General features: G+C 32.3%; 1 protein-coding gene across 10 annotated transcripts in view; it reads left to right on the top strand.

Annotated features, from left to right (window-relative positions):
- The window catches only part of LOC114326889 (carbonic anhydrase), a 471,397-nt gene that overhangs the window by 150,900 nt on the left and 298,814 nt on the right, over positions 1-21,683 (top strand). Inside the window, exon 1 of one of the 10 annotated variants that reach the window (XM_050652600.1) lies at positions 13,497-13,614. The exons of 8 other annotated variants lie outside the window; for them this stretch is intronic. In XM_050652600.1, coding sequence (XP_050508557.1) covers positions 13,583-13,614 — 32 coding nt within the window. In that variant the 5' untranslated portion in view covers positions 13,497-13,582. Of the gene's footprint in view, positions 1-13,496; positions 13,615-16,805; positions 17,158-21,683 lie in introns of those variants that run through there. One more of the 10 variants, XM_050652604.1, reaches the window with a different exon arrangement.

The raw sequence follows: 21,683 nt of genomic DNA, 5'->3' as shown, positions 1-21,683 counted from the left end.
GCTTATTTTTATTCTAGCTATTTATTCAATCACTCCTGTTGGTTTTTTTGCTATTCTATCTAATCAGCCCCAAACATCCATCCTTGGATATAGGCCTCCTCTTCTTTCTTCCATACCTCTCTGTCTTGGACAATTTGCATTTAATTTGACCCAGTGTGTTTCTTCAGATCATCCGACCATCGCATCTGTGGCCTTCCCCTTTTTCATTTGTGGTTCCACGGTCTCCAATGTATAATCATCTTAGCCCATCTTTCATCCTTCTGCCGTAGGGTGTGTCCGGCGAACTTCCATTTAAGCTTTGCTACTTGGGTAGAGACATCTTTCACTTTTGTTTTGTTACGGATCCATTCGTTTCTTTTCCTGTCTGATAGTTTAATGTTCAGCATTTGTCTTTCCATGGATCTTTCTGTCTTTTTACTATTATACTCCATTATTCAGGTAATCTCTTAATATCCTAATTTTTTGTCGGTTTCACATTGTTTTCTATATAATATTTGTTCTTCTTCTTCGTGTGCCTTTTTCTTTCTGAACGTTGACAATTAACATGGCTATTCTGACTTTGTTTACTGCAGAACTGAATAGTTCGGCAGATGACAATTCGAACCATTCCCGTAAATTTTAGAGCCACGATCGTCTCTTCCTCCCTGGGCCCCTTCTGCTGTCCATTTTCGCTTGGATAATAAGCGTAATATATGTTAGAAATATAATTTTGTACTTGGTGATTTTGCCCATACGCGTAAAAAACAAAGGGAGAATGCATTTGGAAGAAGAGATATTCATAATGCGCTATTTTTTCTTCCCAAGTTGGTACATCCTGTACAAGTTTACAACTAGGGATTGCAATCCAGCAGCATTTTCAGTCCAGCTGGATTTTTGCTAGATTGGTCTGAATCCAGCTGGATACAAAGCGGATCCGACAAAATGTGGAATCAAAATAAAAACACAATTTTAATGATTTTTTTTTGTTCATTTTTATTTAAGCTTTTTAGTACAAACTAATAAAATACAAACTCAAAACAAAAATTATTCTAGGTGTATAAAGACGTATAATCAGTCGCAATTCGTAATTAATCTTACCTTTATTTAACTTAAAATGACTAAAGCAAATGCTACAATTATCATGAGATTAAAAAAAAACTCGTCCTTAGTGAGCCATGGAAGTGAAACCAGGGGCGTGCCGTGAAATTTGAAACAAGGAAAGCAATTTATAAAAAAATTGTAAAAACGCACCTATTTATAATGTAATTTAATCTACTATTTTTCGCAAACTCGTCTATCACTTCTTTTACAAACGTGGATATTGTAACATTTTTTTAACCAGATTATTTTCAATTGCTTAAAGGGAAACATTAGAGAGTCATTCTTGTCCTGTCGAGTTTCGCAAGTACCTAAGTCTTTAGTTGTTTTAGAGTTGAAAAACCACGTTCTACAGAGGCACTATAAGCTTAATAGCTGGAACGGTCAGTACATAACTTAATTCACGTCCGAATATGTCGCTGGCATTATTTTTTAATTCCATTTATTGGAATATTTAATCCAAAATCTGATAGTATAGTCGGCGGTAGCACGATTCCACATCTCCAACATTATCAGTACGTATGCGTTCCCTTTTAGGCTCAAAACTTCTTGCCATCACATTATTCCAGCATTTTTCAAAGTCATATCTCTTTTTGTTAACAACATCTTTAAATTTGCTATTTTTTTACACAGAAACCAATCTCGTTTATCTTGCATTGTAATACATTAAATAAATTATCTGGGAATGGAAATGTTTTAGAAAAAAGCAAAATTACACAATTTAAATTAAAATAATTTTTTAAACTTTTCAAAAATCTTCTCGAGCTGTTTATGGTTCCTATATCCCAGTTTTCACCATTCTCGAAAACAATAATATTTATATATTTATATAAATATTTAATATTTATATAAATATTTCAATACAATCAATCTTCATAATCCACAAAATCACTCGACGAACCGGCTATCGTCAAGAGCTGGTCAATCCCATTTAAATTTACCAAAATATTGTCATGTATGCAATGGACAAAATTGCTTATATGCGATAGATATGCTCGAAATTTAACCTCGCTACTTAGCGTGTAAATGGCGTGTAACCCCGATGGCGATGATTTTTACATAGGCTGGAGAGAAGCAAATTTGAAATCAGATTATTATGCCGACATAAAGACGATCATGGATCCGCCGGTACTTATAGGAAGGAAAGCTAGATATGCAGCATGCAACGCTGCTTACGAGTATTTCATTACTTTGTTGACAAAATTTCATTGCTTTGTTGTTGACATGTCTATGACAAAAATAGAGTAAAATACGTTTGTCTTTTCTTGTTATATATTTATTTAATTTTTTTTTAAATAATCACAGTTACTCAGTAGGTACAGTATTACTAAGGAAACCTAAGGAAGCAATGCTTCTCTTGCTTCAATGGACCGTACGATCCTGAGTGAAACATAACTTGTGTCGCATGTCGGCTGAGAATTATCACGAATAAAATTTTATGTACAAAAAGTACCGCCTCTTGCAACTGTTCATCCAGGGTAAGATTGAAGGAAAACGAGGTCCCGGTAGAAACATTACTTAGAAACATCAGAGACTGGACCGGCCTTGATTCAACATCTTTGTTTAAAGCCGCATGGGACAGAGACATATTTGCCAGTGTAATCATTAATATCTACTAAAGGAGACAGCACCACAAGAAGAAGAAATTTTATCCAAATGAACTTATCTGTTGTAGGAGCAATTCATTTGATGCAAATTTCATTGATGGCAATTTTGAGCTGACGCAGGTTACATAAGTAATATGTTTTTCTTCCATGGCTTACTGAGTTATTTTGACAGTGAGACCTTATATAACATATTTTATCTTTCGTCTTATCACCTAACCTACTTCGCACAGAACTGCACATATGCGTAGAAAGCCCTTTCGGCCTCTATGTTGGTTGGTTCAGACTCAGATAGTCATAAACCATGAACAAATGATCGCCTGGACTTTTTCGGCCTCAATAACGGTCATTTTCCTTTTCAAAATCTTTTCGCCATATTTTTGAGAATCAGTTTTTTTTATTATAAAAGTCTTTCTTGTTTCAGTTCAATCTCAAGTTCTTGTTTTGAAGTAAAATTCACGGGCTGCGGATTACGGTTGGGCCACACATATCCGCACCGCGTCCGAGCCAGCATGGCCATTGGCCATTGGCCAGCCATGCTGGCTCGGACGTGCTGCGGGCCCGGTGCGGATTTGTTTATTTACACGACTCAATAAATTTTTCATCTCTTGTCGCATTGCATTCTTTTACAACATGGGGAAATAACCAGGATTGTTTAGTTGTTCGTCATACTTTTTAGGATTTTGCAAGTACACTAATGTACCTGTAATCTCAGAGAGTTGCGTAGTACTTCTGATAACTTGGCAATAAGGCTAGAGTCCTGGCTATTTAGATTACCTAAGACAAAGTTCATGGTTGTGTCTGCCGTTATCAAAGTGGGCTATCTTTTGCGAAGAGCTTCTATAGCCAGTTCCACCCGTTGAAGAGTGGTGAGCAACTGTATAGTTCAATCGCTTTTTTGGCGCGTACTACCTGATAGCGCGATAGAATGGTAAGTTGCCGACTCACGGCTTTGAATAAAGAGGCATGCAGATATGAAGTAACTTATTTCGAATTTGACACGTATGCGGATCCGCGTTGCTGGATACAGACGGTTTGTTGAATCCAGCATGTACGAAAAACGCTGGATCCAGCTGGATTACTGGATGCTGAGTCCAAAATTGAAATCTTTATTTACAACTTAATTTATAAACTAAATATGTAAAGGAACTTCTCAAATGGAATAAATTTTCAAAATTACGTATTATATTTGTTGTAAGAAAAGATACGTATGTATCTGTCGAATGTGTTATGACGAACACATTTCGGTAATTATTGTATAACAATAAAGGTAACATTTAAATAATGAAGTGATATTCATGTTTGTAAATGTAAAAACGTGTGGTTTAGATATTTTCCGTTTAAATAAATTAGATTAAAATTAAAGGTTCTGAAATTGTTTTCTTGTGGCATGTTTAATTTAGTAACGAGCGATCCAGAACTATTTTCATTAAATCTATCCAAGCAAAAAATTACGTATTTCTTTTTTAATCTGAATTTGTATCATTGGCTTATAAATTAATTTTGATTAAAATTGTATAACATAAATAAATAAGCTAAAAACTTTAACATAGAACTTTATTCAAAAATAAAAAAAATGACATAATTAAATAAATAGGTAAATAAAATGATTACAAAAACTGAACTGACCAGGATCGATTTTTTCTTCAGTTTGCACTCTAGGCTTGCCTGCCTCTGACTTGTGGGTTACGCTTCCCGTTTCTTTATCAACATCTACAACGCGATGAATAGTTCTGCAAACGACGTGATAATTGATAATAAACCGCAACATTGGGAAATTCTATAACAAAATCTTCAAAAGCATCTCGGTTGAAGTAAACCCATTCTCCGTTAAGTCTTTGGTCATTTCTAAAATACATTTCGAGCATAGATCGCTTTGGTTCATCCGTGAAAACCATTTTTAAAATAATAATTTTCGTATATAATATCACAAGATGAGAATAAATTGAAAATAATGCGACAGTTTTTCAAAAATTTGTTGTCTGGCAATAGACACGAGAGCCCGCAGGGCTCGAGTGGCTATTGCTCAATGACAACAAATTTGAGTAAAAATGAAGAATTATTTTCTTATTTATTCTTACTGTTGTGTGATATTCGTAAGATTATTTTTTAATACGTATATTATGGATATTTTCTTAAATGTGACAGTTGTCAAAACTAGGAAACCGGTTGCCATTAAACAGAAACAATCTACTTAAAAAATTGTATCGGTAATTTTCTACAGTAGATAATTCTCAGTAGTAATTGCACAAGAGCTCTGAAATTATTGAATTTTTCCCGAGTGACACTTTGACAGTTTTAATTTCACGAGCCGAAGGCGAGTGAAATTATGTCAAAGTGTCACGAGAGCAAACATTCTATATTAATTTCAGAGGTCGAGTGCAATTTGTTGCGATTATTTCATGAATAAAACTGTTCAAAACCAAAATTTTATTGTAATTTATTTATGTAAGTACCATTAAACACACAGTTTTTATAAATATTTGACGATTGAAAGTCATCACTTTTATAATTTTTAAAACATTAATTGTCATTAATGTCACTGAATGTATTTTTTCGTAGCAACGAAGGGCATCTGACGTAATATACTTAACGACGGGAGATTATCAAAAATTATCTATTTAATTCAGATTTCTGTAGCTTTCTATTGGTCAGAATCTCCTATGAATGAAATAATCAGTATAATTTTAATCTGATTGGACAGAATTAAACACGTGATCAAATATCTTACTATACGATTGGAAGTTAAAATCATTAAAAAATAATCTATACGCTCTGAGCTTCGCTGGTGTCGCTCCTAGCGGACTACTAATTCAACTTTCACCGGTAATTTTTAAACTTATTATTTAATTGTTATCGCTGAATATTTACAACGCAAAAAAGTAATTTAATAATTGTAATCGATTTTTTTAAGATTTTGCTAATCATTTTGACGTTCTATTGATAAAATATGAATTTTTTACTTCGGATACTTTCACAATTATCGTGTAGATGGCGCTAGATTAATTTATAATTACATATTACGGAACATTAAAAAAACTTAAATTCAGTATTTAAAACGTAAGTATATTTAAGGTAAAAATATACCGGGTGGTGAATTGGAAAGCGGGCCATAGGAAACTCAATGTAAAATTCTAAGCTGTTAAATTCCTGCTTCCCTAATTATTTTACATCAAAAGTCATCAGAAACTATTTGTAGAGAATTGAATTCTCTATTGAAAACAACTGTTAATATTGTTCTATGAACAATAATTATTCAAAATTTTGTAAAAATATAATACAATTTTCAGAGTAATACGCCAAAGCTAGGCCACACACAATACAATAATGTGTATAAGATTGCATTTGTTGACAATGAATTTATTATATTAACAATTAAAACTGTCAATTTTTTTAATTATTTTATCATTTTTTGTTTAAAACACAATAAAGTTGATAAGATACCCTTAGTTAAGGAGAAAATATTAATAATAAAGATATTTTCTTCAGTCAATAATGTGCTCACTGTCAGTTAAATAGTAACGTGTGGCCTAACATACCCACACATACCTACTGCGGTAAATACATTATATTTTTCAAAATTTTGGAATGTGTTTAAATCGTAGAACAATTGTAACTTCTGTTTTTAATACAGATTTCAATCCTCTACAAATAACTTCTCATGACTTTTGATGTAACATAATTAGGGAAGCAGGAATTCAACAGTTTAGAATTTTACATTGAGTTTCCTATGGCCCGTTTTCCGATTCACCACCCGGTATACCACAGCTTTGAACAACTAATATTTTTTATAATTAATGTTTTTAATTTTAATTTTAAATTAATCACTTTGACATTAATGTCAAATTTCCGGTAAACGTTTACAGACTTGCCACTACTGACGCTCGCGAATTTGTAAATATCCCCTCTACGTACGAGCTTACAGCGTATACTAAAACTTGAAAAGTCAAAGTTGACGTTAACTGACAATCATATCTGAATATAGTCAAAGTCGATGTAAACTAAATTATATCTGAATTAATCATAGACATGCGCTGTATAGCTATCTATCTCCTTCAGAGCCAGGCGCGGATACAGAGGGGATCAACAGGGCCTTAGACCCCCTATTGCATTCAGTCTCTAAATATTATTTTTTACAGTTTTACAATTAACCCGACTTCAGCAGAGGAAAGTTACTGCTAGAAATTATCAATTTGTGTGACTATTTTACGCAGAATGCTTTATTTGAATTAATTATTTATGCGTTTGCTGCAACGGAATATATGGAACGGCATGACTCAGTAGGAGAGATCCTTCATTAAGAGATAACTATCAAAGTGAGACTCCTCCATCTCCCATATTATCAATACGCTCCTGAGAGTATGCTTGAGAATGACAATTACAAGTTAAACTGGGATTACAGACCAAACATCGGCAAGTAATGGAACAGATTTCATATTAGTTAATAAATTCAAATGAATCAGACAAATAACACTAATTGATGTGGCGATACCTAACAACAATAATCTGTCAAATATAACGAAAAGATCGCCAATTACATAGATTTGGAACCACCCAGATACTACCTATTATTCTCTTTACTACTGGATTCATTTCGAAGAACATTCTAGAAACCATAAAATAGTTGGCTCTACATGAACACCTCTACTAAAAACCATATTTAAAGCTGTACCACTTTCAACGTTCAGATATACACGAAAATTTTTGGGAGCTACTCTAGCATACCAAGTCACATAGAGCTCGATAGCATGGAAAGAGCGTCACCAGAGATCAATTCTTTTGATATCGTAAGTATCTGGGATGAGTGAATTTTCCCCTTAGAGGAAGTAAGAGGCGTGTGCCTAATTATGAAATGATAAAGTTGAAAATGGACAAAAACGGATACAGAAAGTTTTCAGCAGAAAACAAGAACACTTCTCTCAAAGGCACAAAAATATCATTCACTCAGTGTAGTAGAGAGAATAACATTACCGCGGCACTATATACCATATAATTTAAATAGCGCAATTTGCGCAGTATAAACCACCTATGCAATGAGCATAAGCCACATTTCTAAGCCAGAAAAAAATGCGAACCTGGATGAGTAAACCTCTGCATGGACGACATCTCAATGATATCAGCCAAAAATATGTCGGCAATATAGCGTCGAACTATTGGTTGACTTCAGGATATTTGCCAAAACAAAGAGTTTCCTACTGGTCATTCAAGATCAGGTTATTCCAACTAAAAATTACCAGAAATATGTAGTCAAAGACCGTCAAGTCCAAAATGACAAATGCCGATATGAATGTCAAGCAAAACGAAACTATCCAACATCTTACCGAGTGCTCCCAAGTTTTAGTCGATACTGATTATAAAGAACGCCATGACTCAGTAGGACCAGGAATTAACCAATAAACTGGGACTTCTGCAAACCTACTATCTTCCTTGTTATCAATACTTCTCTCACAGAATGCTTGAAAACGACAACTACAAGCTATACTGGGAATACACTATTCTCAGAGACTTAGAGGGAACGTGAGACGTATGGCTAAATCTGGATAATCATAATAATATTTTCGGTAAATCTAGCACCTCCTATTTTGAATTTCTAGATCCGCGCCTGTTCATAGCCCACTATGATGACAATAATTTTGGATCACTGGATATTATTTTTATATGGAATTGAGCCACAATTGTTGGTGTCATGAAAATTACATTTATTTCTCAATTGACTACTGTTTGACGTTTCGATTTCCACTCCGGATATTGTTCTCGACTGGTCGATCGGATAGCTCAGTGCGACTAGCGGCTGACCCACACTTCACTTCGCCTTGAAGTATGTGAGTTCAAGCCCAGCCCAGGCCATCGGAAAAACAAAAAGGCTAACGCGCCAGTATAAAATTCTAAATATGAATCTGGCGCTTAGACTGGATATGCGGGCATCTGATCGACCTATGAGGGAGCAGTACGGCAAGGGATAAGGGCTTGCGGCTAGGTGATACTTTCCCATAGATCCCTACCGAAGGGCGTTGACGCCTAAGAACGGTGTAATACATATTGTTCTCAAAAATGAAAAGGAAAATAAATTTGAAAATTCTGAGAAATTTTCATAATCTGATACAGGTTATGAAATTTTTCCAGAATATTCAGTAAAATGCGTAAAGATATGCGAAATACCATAATTCCCAGAATTCAATTTTTTTATTTTTTACATTCGATGCCATTAAAAATAAGATTCAGCACAATTTTAGATTCTTTATAGTTCAGTAATAATATGCTCTCTTTCAATTGTTTTGGAAATTTTTGTGTTCTTTATACACTGGGGTGCAAAATTAACCGGACACCTTAAAAATGGGTAATTTTTGATGTCTCGAATTTTCTAAACCTGTTGTCCGATTTACGTAATTTTTTCAATGTGGTATAGCCTTATTCTTTAACAATATCGCTGTAATAATATTGTTGCTAAACAGGTAAATTTTCATTGTATACCGGGTGTACCCATGAAACTGTGTTTTTTTCTCAAACTTCGCATTACAAATAAGCCTTAGATCTATGTGAGACGTCAAAAGGCTGTCACGTGTTTTGTTTGTAATATAATAACTTAATGTTAATTTTTTCTGAAACCAAATACAAGGCAAACCGGAAGCATAAATATTTGGAAATTGACATCAATTTCGGTTTTGTTTGTCCCAAATTTGTAGTTCTTACCTGGTTATCCTGGTTCTTGTTAAGATGTCCACGTGGTCAGGGTATGCTAAAGTCTGTACGAATATACTAAATATAGTTCGCTTCTTATCCTAGGTGATATCGCTCCAATTGTTATATCGCAAAGCTTATATTGAAGACCTGGCATGCCATCGTATCATTTTGCCGTTGATTGGTCATCAGCATGCAGTTTTTTATGATTGGACATTTTAAAATTTCGAAATTATCAAAATAACTCCAATATTTTATTTTGAGAGGCACAAAAAGAAGTAGCATATATCGGGAACCAGGTATCGTAAAACAGAGTCAGATGGGATATCTGAGATGGATAGGACATGTGATGCGGATGAAACAGACTGACCCAACTAGAAAACGCTCATTGATAGACCAGAGAAGAAGACGAAGACCCATAACAGGGCTCCTTGAAAACATCGGTGAAAAATGAGAAATATGGGAATTCGTGCTTGGTCGAATAAAGCGATGGATAGGGGTGACTGACAAATTCTTGGAGAAGGTGGCTGGGACCCGTACAGGGTTGTAAAGCCAGAGTTATGATGAGGTTAAAAGATAAAGAGGAAGATCTAATCAGGGCAAAAATAAAAGGAAAAAGGGATAGAAGTAAAACCTTATTAAAACGATTAAAAATAAAGAGAGGTGGTAGTGGTCAAACGAAAAATTAGGATGAAATCCTAGAAAAGGTGAAACGAAAAATTAGGTTTAAGAAAAAATTAGGATGAAATTATTGCTTGGTTTTTAAGTGTTCATTGCTGGCAATATCTGTCACCCTGTAGATGAAGATTATCGATACATCGGAGAGAACAATTTTTCAATTAAACCGGAAAGTGGCATTCCGGAAATTGCATTCATCGGACAATTCATATACGCAAGAAAAACCGAATAGACATCATGTTGCTTTTATAAGTACAACAGAATTGATAGAACCATGGCCTTATAGCAAGGACTTATTAGATTTCACGAATAAATGAATAACAGCTAAAAAGCCAAGCTACTAAAAGAAGTTCGAAAGATTTAATTAAAAATTAGTATTCCATGAATTAATTAAACCCGTAACTGAAGTTATATACATAGTAACGATTGCTGCAACGTCTACGAATATACACAGAACAATTAAGCAGTTGTCAATTGAAACCTTCCCTAATTTACTGGCATCTCAATTTACTGCATACTTCCACATGTAAATTAAAAGTTCCGCCGCTTTAAACAACAACCGTTTACTAATGAGTACAACGCTACCGTTCATACATCACAACATTAAAGTGTTACATCCAGTTACGTACAACTCTTTGTGGACCACCTTCTTCCAATGTTGCGCGAGAGTTATAGCACAGTAAAATAACTTAAAAATAATTTCCAATCTCGGATAGGCGGAACTTGAAGAACAAGAAGCCAATAAGAGTTTTTTTCCATTAAAAATATATGGTTAATTGCTAAAAAATAATGTATGAATTATTGTTTTTTAAATTCTATGTTAAAAATTTCGGTAGAAAGTAGAAGCCAATGTAGTTAATGAAGCTTGTAGTTAATATAATCTTCTTCTTCATGTGCCGTGCTCGATTATCGAACGTTGGCTATCAAATTGGCTATAGCAATTTTGTTAAGGGCAGCTCGGAAAAGGGATGCAAAGGATCTGTTATACCATTCTCTCAGGTTTTTCAGCCATGACGTTCTTCTTCGACCTGGCCCACTTCTTCCGTCTACCTTGCCTTGTATTATTAAATGGTGTATATTATATCTCTCTGGGTGTCGCATAACATGGCCAAAATATTCAAGTTTTCGATTTTTAACTGCTCTGACGACTTCCGTGACTTTTCCCATCCGGTGCAAAACAACTTCGTTACGAACTCTATCCACCCAACTTATTCGTAGGATTCTTCGTTATTCCAATGCCAAAGGCTTTCAATTTCTTGAGAAGAGTATCTGTTTAAGTCCAACCTTCGACACCGTACAAAAGAGTAGAGAACACATAACATCTCACTAATCTAATTTTAAGATTCAAAATAATGTTGTTTCCCCATAAAAGTTTCTTTATCTTAAAGAATGCAGCTCTGGCCTTCTCTATACGTATTCTAATTTCTTTGCTCATGTCCCAGTTCTCATTGAGATTACAACCAAGGTATGTGGTACTGTTAGTTCTCTCTAATTGTTCACCATAAGCTGTTACCCCTTCCGGTTTTATTGGCGTCTTACTGACAACCATCACCTTGGTCTTTGCGGTGTTTAGCTTGAGTCCATATTCGTCACACGTTGTGGTAATCCTATTAATCAGATGTTGAAGTTCTTCATAATTGCTCGCAATTAACACCGTGTCATCCGCATATTTCAAATTATTAATATTGACGCCATTCATTTTGATACCACATTGAGCATTATCCACTACTTTATTGAAAACAAACTCAGAATAGATGTTAAATATTAGTGGGGACCAAATGCAGCCCTGCCTTACTCCTCTTCATATTTGAAGTTCTTCAGACGTCTCCCGGCCAATCCTGATGTTTGAACGTTGATGCCAGTAAAGATTTTTGATAATGCGTAGGTCTTTATCATCAATACCCACTTTCTGAAAAGTAGCAATCATTTCAGTATGTTTTACCCGATCAAAGGCCTTCTCAAAGTCAATGAAACACATATAAACCGGATGTCCGACACCTCTGCATCTCTGTACCATAACCTGAATACTAAATAGTGCTTCTCTGGTCCCAAGATTATTGCGGAATCCAAACTACATCCTAGAGTGCAAAATTCGTAGAAATATCTTTAAAACATGACTCATCAAGCTAATGGTTCGGTAGTCACTACATCTTTTCGCGTTTGCCTTTTTAGGTATCGTCACAAAAGTCGACAGCAGCCAATCCGTTGGTATATAGCCAGTTTAATAAACTTTATTAAAAATATGAAGGAGAGATCTTTTACCTGAACTTTGGAAGAGCTTTATTATTTCACTCGATATTTCGTCTAGTCCCGTTGCTTTTCTGGTCTTTGCTAATCTTATTGCTTGTTCAATTTCGTCCATAGTTATGTCAGGTCCTGCAACTACTTCGTTAATTTCAAGCTCGGGCCTTTCATCATTAAACAGTTCCTCAATGTAGTTTTTCCATCTGTCTAATTTTATCCAAATCAGTGATAATCAGTTTTCCGTCTCTATCAACGATGTTATTTGCATGTTTTTTGTTCTGACCGGTGAGTTCTTTTATTTTTTTATACCTATTAAATGAATCATGTTTTCTCTGCAACTCTTCAATTTCTAAACATTTGTCTTCAAAGTATGTTTCTTTTGCCGCTCGTATTTTAGTCCTTATCTCTTTACTAATGCGTTTATTCATTTCGATGTTTTGGTTCTTAAATTTGCATCTTTCTTTCATCAAATTCAAAATCTCGTCGTTCATCCACTGTTGCTTCTTTTGATTTTTCTCTTTAAAGTTTGGAGTTGAGTTGCTTATAATCATTTTGATTTGGTTCCAATGATCCTCGATGGATTCTTGTTGTTCGCTATTCTCAAAATTGCTCTCTAAATTGTTTGCAATCTCCTGATTGTTGTTTCTAATAAAATCGGTATCCAGTTTGTTAGAGGATCGTTGTTGTTTTATCCGTTTAAATTTTAATTTTATTTCGGCTAACAATAGATTGTGATCAGATGGCACATCGGCGCCAGGATAGGTTTTTACAGACTTTACTGCATTTCTGTAACGCTCACTGATGGTTATGTAGTCAATTTAGTTTGTTACGATATTATGGGGGAGATTTCCACGTATGTAATCTCCGTTTAGGTAATTTGAAAAAGGTAGGTACTCATTATACATAGATTATGCTCTTTGCAAAAATCTGCGAAATAGTCTCCCTTTTCATTTCTATCGCCCAGTCCAACATTAAGTCCCAGTTAATATAATACTAATAAAAATTATTTTAAAAATACACTTCTCTTTATAAGGAACGTTGAATAATATTTTTGGTTAGCATCTTTGGATTTTGATTACTGACGCCATTAAAAGCCAACTATAATAAAAAAACATTTTGACATCAAAAGATAGGATAACACGATAATATTCATTGATGTTTTTTTTTAAATCTTATCAATGTTGAAATTTATATCCATCTATACATAAATTAAAAGTTTAGAGTTCAGTCGATGTTAGATTGCGTGCCAAGCTAGTGTTTTATATCAATTCAACGGGTGTTGTGTTATTAACGTAATAATCATGGGTGTAATGGAAAGTGTAGACCATGAGAGGTATTTATAGTCAAAATTTGTATGTTTGTAAACATTGTTCAAATAATCACTACCATGGCATCTACACTCTGGCTCTTCGGATAGATTTGCAGCGGGGAATCAGTTCACATTAACATTTTTCTTTTACAAATTGGTTGTGTGACTTGGAATCTTACACAATATTTCTCCATTCTTTCCTATTTTTGTTTAAGGTTACCCATGTTCTAACTCCCATCTTCTTAAGGTCCTCAACTATTTGGTTCCCCCATCTAGTTTTGGGTCTTTCTCGTGGTCTTCTTGATACTGGTCTTAATTTGGTGATTTTCATGATAACTGCTTCTGGATTTTTCCTTTCTATATATCCCATCCATCTGAGTCATTGTGCTTTGATAAATGTAACGATGTCTTCTTCTTTAAAAAGTTGCCTTAGTTAGTTATTTATCAGTTTTCTAAATTCATTATTATTTAAGTTGAGTGTGCCTGCTATTCTCTGAATTATTTGTCTCTTAAGGACCCTCAATATTTCTTCATCTTTCTGTATCAGATACATTACTTCAGCACCATATTATGTGATTACTGGTCTTTCAGTTTAGTATTCAGAGTGAACTTCTTATCTTTAATGAAGTTGTATTTCCAGTAGGTTTTGTTTCCGGCCAGCATTCTTTCATTGGACACTATGCTCCTGTCTTTAGTTCTATTAACTGAGACCCCTAAATTAAAAGTTCCGCTGCTTTAAACAACAACCGTTTACTAATGAGTACAACGCTACCGTTCATACATCACAGCAATAAAGTGTTTACATCCAGTTACGTACAACTCTTTGGACCACTTTCTTTCGATGGTGCGGGACACTTATAGCCCAGTTAAATAACTGATAATTACGTTTATCTGATAATTTTTTTAAAATAAAAAAATCCAAAGATTCTTATGATTACTATTGGCAAATAGCGATAAATTTGTCAATGTATACGTATCTGAGATCTCCCAAATTCTATATTTTGAACGTAAATTCAAGCTCTTTATTCTAATATTATTCAGTGGTCTTGAAATTTGGTTGTTTTAAAGATTGTTTTGACTTCGATTTTATTTTTATCCTTTTAAGATTTTCTGATGAGTCTTGATATATGATACTCTTTTTCTTTCTCCAATATGTTCATGTAAGTGTTTAATATTGTATATTTTAATTTTTTGAAGCCAAGCTTCTATGAGTATACTACGGCGCGTTGTATTAATTTCTGTCTATGGTAGAATGCTGAGACGATCGTCACGAAAGTAACGTCGCGAAATAGTTGGAAGAGTCGATTTCCGCGACGATGGGAGTCCGTTACGCGACGTTGTGAGGTTGAGGGTCTTGTTTTGTATCATTGTATAGATTTTAAAAAAATATTGATGCCGTGTTTTTTGATTTGGCGAAATATTCGAACGTTCCACTTCTTTTAACGCACCCTATACAGAGTGGGCCAAAGAAAACAGTCCACCTCGATATTTGGCAGTATTTATTAGATTTTAAGAAAATGAAGAAACAGGTCGATTTTTGATCTAAAGGCGACACATTTTTGATGTGGTACATAAATCTGTCATTTATCAACCCCCTTCCTTCCATTTCCCCCACCCATTATTTTTAAATAGGGAATAGGAGTCGTGTGCTACCTTATTTCAAATGGTGTTCAATTATTAATTCAGTAATATTAACATTGACATAATTATTTATACAGGGTGTCCAAGAAAAATTATTTTGAATTAAATTATTTGACACAAAAGGAAGAATGTATGCAATTTATTTAACTCAAAATACATTCTACTACTGACAGAAAACAGAGAAAAATGTTTGTTTGACAAATAAATATAGTTTTTCGCTTAAATTCAATGTTCAACCTACCAAGAGGCAGATGGGTGGCAGCTTGAACATTGAAATTAAGCGAAAAGCAATGTTTATTTATCAAAAAACATTTTTTTCTATTTTGTGACAGCAGTAGAATGTACTTTGAATTAAATAAATTACATACATTCTTCTTTTTGTGTCAATTAATTTTTTTTAAATATTTTTTCTTTGACACCGTGTGTAAATAATTACATTAATGTTTATATTACTGAATGAACAATTGAATAACCTTTTAAATGAGCTAGCACACGACCCCTATTTTCTATTTAAAAAAAGGGGTGGGGAAGTGGAAGGTAGGGGGTTGACAAATGACAAATGTATGTACCGTAAAAATCAGTCCCCCTTAGATCAAAAATCGACCTGTTTCGTCATTTCGTTAAAATCTAATAAATACTGCCAAATATCGAGGTGGACTGTTTTGTTTGGCCCACCCTGTATAAACGTTAATAACGGACATTATAAAGCTCATTTTTAGGCAAAATTTTGTTTGTAGAAATTGTTTCTTAACTGAGTATAAGTATTTCCAATGTAATGTACTGAAAAGTAAGTGATTTATCAGTCCCCATTCTCGTACTTGAAATTGGTTTATAAATTATCCAGATAGCTTGTTCTTGGTTCCTCCCATATTCCATGTATGCACGAAGTTATTTTGTTACATATAGTGATTAATAAATAATTTTTTATAGTTTTTTTCATTATTATTTAAATACAATATTTTTAAAATACTCCTTGCAATGGATATCGACCCTAATGTACCATCATATAAAGTAAAAAATCATTTCAACCAATTACAAAACTTAAAATACATACATTAAAACTAAACGGAAACAACTACATCTTACAATAAAAAATATGAACTGACTACTTAAAAAAAGGTCTCATGCATCTCTTGAAAATAAACGGCTCCTGTACAAAGCTATATTCATAACAGTTTGAACATAAGGAATATAACTATGAGGCTGCAGCAATCCTTCAAATACCAAGACCAAGATACTCCAAACATTCCAATCCAAAATACTTCGTTCGTATGATAAATAAAGCTCCATAGTACGTTTCGCACCGGACACTTCACAATGATCTGGACATCCCATTAATCAAGGACGTGTCTAATAAATAATAATGCAATAAAATATAAAAATCGCACCACCGACCAGAACAAAATTGGTAAATAATTTATTCACCCGACTACTTGCCCAAAGAAGACTGAAGAAAGTATAGCTAGAAGACCTACCGCAATAATACAAAGAACAGTCACAGTACGGTAGCTAACTCGCCTTAATTGACTTACAGACTATTTACTTATTACTTTGTGTATAGAGTAGATTGTAAACACTCAGTATATCAATAAAAAAGATACCCCTTGCATCATATAAATCAATTCTTGCAAGTACCTATCTAAATTTCCCAACTATCGCTCGCAACAGATTAATAAAATTTGACTGCATCATTGAGCGATTAGTTTTTTTGTACTTCGGCGGTGATTTCGCGGGGAACGCGCGCTAACTTGAAAAAGAAAAGTGGGGAGTATACATTTGGTCAGTTCGATTACAAGTATCAACACACTTTGGAGTTCGATATTTTTAAAACTCATCTTAAGCCGGCCGGACATTCGAAACAAGTGATCGTTCACCTGTTGTTGTGACCTTTTCGTGTTTGAGTGCAATCATTTTTTTGTCCTTAAGGTAAGGATTTTTCCGAAAAAACTAAGAGTTTAATTGACAGTTTTTTTTATAAAATTAAATTTTTGGCGGCATTATAATTAAAATATTTTGTTTACTTTTGTTTAAATGGGCATTGTTTATTATTAGGCATGGAAAATTTTAATGAAGTTCAAATGAAATAATTGAATTTAGTTAAAATTATGGTAGACATCATTAAGAAACCATTATACTAATTTATTAATGAATACCGTATTAAATGTTAATATACGAAATAAAAATACGATATATTAAAATATAAGAGAATGTTTCTGAAAATTTTTCTAGCAATTTTTCTTCTCTGATTCGATATTTTTTTTAATTTCCGGATATTATAAAAAACAAGAATTATGGTTAATAACAAATTATTTTATTTTCCTGCATTATTATAAAAATAGTTTATGTTTACTTTCGTTTAAATTGACATTCTTTATTAATTTTGTAAAATTTTCATGAACAATTTTGAATAAATTTTCAAATTAAATTTAATTTACTTAAAATAGGTGGACATTATTAAGAAATTATACAAATTTATTAATGAATATTTTATTAAATATTAATATGTATACGGAATAAACTTCAATGAATTGCATATTAAACTATATGCAAATAATGTTTTTTCTTAAAATTTTTCTGGGAATTTTTCTTTTTCTAATTCGGTATTTTTTTTATTTTCTGCATATTTTTTGGGTGCTTCCGAAAAAAAAACAAAAGATAAATAATTGGTACTTTTATAAAATTAAATTTTGGCGGCAATATTATTAAAATATTTTTTGTTTACTTTTATGTAAATGGACACTCTTTATTAATCATGGAAAATTTTATTGAAGTGTAAGTTAAATTAAATTTTGTGAAAATTATGGTAGACATCAATAAGAAATTATTATACCAATTTAAGAGAACTAATTTTAATTAGTTTATACAAAATTAACTACAATGTATTTTATATTAAAATATAAGAGAATTTTTTCTCTGAAAATCTTTCTGAGAATTTTTCTTTCCCTTATTCCGTATTTTTTTCATTTTCCGAAGTATATTCCGGGTATTTCCAAAAAAAAAATAAGAGAATAATTGACAGTGTCTTTTATAAAATGAAATTTTGGCGGCATAATTATTAAAATATTTTTTGTTTACTCTTTTTTAAATGCACATTCTTTATTAATGTGGAAAATTTTAATGAAGTTCCAATGGAATGTTTAGTAAAAATTGGTGAACGTAATTATTAAGAACTCACTATACTAATTTAATAAAGGATATTTTGTTAAATACGGAATAATCAACAATCAATTGCATAATAACTATAAGAGAACGGTTTTCATGAAAATTTTTCTGGGAATTTTTCTTTCTTTTTTCGGCATTTTTCTTATTTCCGGTACATATTTCCAAAAAAACAAGAGATTAATTATTGACACTTTCTTTGATAAAATTAAATTTTGACGGCAATATTATTAAAATATTTTTTGTTTAGTTTTGTTTAAATGGAACTTCTTTTGGAATGGAAAGTTTTAACGAAGTTCCAAAGAAAATTAATTTAATTAAGATTAAGTTAGATATAATTAAGAAATCATTAAACTATTAAGTGGATGTTTTCTCTAAGAATTTCTATTTCTCTGATTCGGTATTTTTCATATTTTCCGAATTATTTTTTCGGTATTTTCGAAAAAAGCTAAGAGATTAATATGTTTAAATGAAATTAAATTTAGTTAAAATTGGTGGACATAATTAAGAAATCAATATTCTAATTTATTAATGAATATTTTAGTAAATCTTAATATACGGAAAACTACAGAGTTGTATATTAAGATATAAGGGAGTGTTTATTCTGAAAATTTTTCTGATATTTTTTCCCTTATTCGGTATTTTTTTATTTTCAGAAGTAATTTCCGGGAGTTTCTGAAAAAGCGAGAGATTAATTGACACTTTCTAGTATAAAATGATACTTTGGTGCTGGCATTATACTTAAAATATTTTTGTTAATTATTGTTTTAATAATGCCAGGCAACAAGTTTTCGAAAAAGTGTCGCATTATTTTCAATTTAGTCTCACTTTCTTGTGATATTAATTTTGAAAATTTTGCTGGGAATATTTCTTTTCCTGATTCTGTATTTTTTGTTTTCCGGCTATTAAAAAAAAACAAGAAATTAATTGACACTTTCTTTTATAAAATGAAATTTTGGTGGCATTATACATAGTTAAAATATTTGTGTACTTATATTTTTGTTTTAAGGGACATTCTTTATTAATCTCGGAAAATTTTAATGAAGTTCAGATTAAATTAAATTTAGTTAAAATTATGGTAGATATAATTAAGAAATCATTATACTAATTTATTAATGAATATTTTATTAGTATAGGAATGAACTACACGTATATTAAAATATAAGAGAATATTTTCTCTGAAAATTTTTCTAGGAATCTTTCTTTCCCTAATTTGTCATGTTTTTACTACTTTCTATGTATTGTTTAGTGTACTACTTACATCTATTGCAGTTGCATTTCTTCTTGTTAATATCAGCTCCTGTCACTTATGTGTATCTCTTTATTAGCTCTCTACTTCATATTTTCGTAATCCCTCCCTTTAGGCAGTCCTTTAGGGAGCAATTAATATATTAAAACGTCGCAGATAGACTACCTCCTTAGTTATTGTTATTATGTTAAAGTTTTCCGTGTTTCTTCCTGTGTTATGACCTCCGCTACTTAGTTGTGCTTGTCGATAATAAATAAAATAATATAATATATTACAACACACTGTTTGTAAACACAGTTTTATTTGTAAACAGTATGTGAAGTGCAGATTTTATTTATGTAGTATTCAGTTTTTGGTGTAGTTCTCGAAGAAACATAAACATAAAAAAGTTGACCCCATAATACTACACTATATTTTTTCAACGATCAAGTATAAATCATTTTGTAAGTAGATTAGAAATATTTTTTCCTATATTTTGGCATGATTTTGGTAATCATCATATTTTATACTTGTTTGTTAATATATTTAGGAAATTATCGCAAGTGGAATTTGAAATATTTTGCCCTTATGAGGCTTTGGCCTTATTAAGCTTTATTTTTCTAAGCAAACCCTTTAAATTTACTTAGAAAATTTAATATATAATAAAATAACCGTAAAGATGAACCACCAGGTAATCTCTATTTCATATTACATACTTCCCTGAAATGTCAAATGCATTTTATTGTTTTATGAATATTTATATATCCTGCAATTTTACAAAATATATACAAAAACTTGTAAGTGCAGTAAATGCATTTTTGATTGCCGGCAATCAAATAAAGATCAATTCCTTTTTTATAGCGTGTCGTATTTATGTTGTCATGCCTTAGGTTAATATAATTACATATTAAAAATGCCAATAATGATAAAACTTAAAGGAGTCATAACATAGTTTGAAGAATTAGCTCAATTTAAAATTCAAACACATAACCATAAGAAAATGGATTATGAAAAATGGTAGGGGAGCAACGTATGCTAAATGTGCAGTTACTCGAGCGCTTTGGGGACCTAGTGGGTTGTGAAGAGTAGGTCCTAAAACCAAAAAAAAATAAGAGGAAACAGTAGCGATCAACAGGTAGCAAAAACGCGTTCCAAGATAGCGGCTGTAATTTTGAATATTTTTTCGAGATATTTGGCACACGTATTCGTAATATAATAAAGAATGGCGGTACAGAGCTCAATTTGAAAAATATAATAATATGTGGAAATTACTCTGTAATTAAATACAATATTAAAAAAACGAGCCTGTACCGCCATTAAGAAGAACAAAAAATACACTTTCTTCAAATAAACTTTTTTATCCGATGCCTAGATTTTGTGTCATTTTGGAACTACTACAATTTTTTATTTCATTAGTAGTTCCAAAATGACACAAAATCTAGGCATCGGATAAAAAAGTTTATTTGAAGAAAGTGTATTTTTTTATTCTTCTTAATGGCGGTACAGGCTCGTTTTTTTAATATTGTATTTAATTACAGAGTAATTTCCACATATTAATATATTTTTAAAATTGGGCTCTGTACCGCCATTCTTTATTATATTACGAATACGTGTGCCCAATATCTCGAAAAATATTCAAAATTACAGCTGCAATCTTGGAACGCGTTTTCGCTACCTGTTGATCACTACTGTTTTCTCTTAAGTAAAGTTTTTCATTTTAGTGGGGACTTCCCATTTTTAATTTTATTTTCCATTTCCAACATCTATCCATAATTCGAAAAAATGTTTCGACTAAAAGTTACTTATTTTTACTTAAGAACAGCCAAAGTCCGAAAATTGAATTTTTTTAGTTTTTTTGGGTTATGATTGAAAGTTATTCTTTGAAATCTTCTCTTTCCCACGATATATAACACATGGTATAAAATATCCATAGTTACAAAATAATTTGATTTTTGAACGTCTGCACTCAACTTAACGTGTACCGGTTAGGTACCTTTATAGCCTATTAGAGTGTTTTATGTTTTTGCGATTTCCCGAATACTAGGGTTTTAACTTTTGATGTCAA

Source organism: Diabrotica virgifera, chromosome 6, assembly GCF_917563875.1.
Source record: "Diabrotica virgifera virgifera chromosome 6, PGI_DIABVI_V3a".
Classification (NCBI taxonomy): Eukaryota; Metazoa; Arthropoda; class Insecta; order Coleoptera; family Chrysomelidae; genus Diabrotica; species Diabrotica virgifera.
This window is presented reverse-complemented; position numbering and strand designations above follow the sequence as displayed.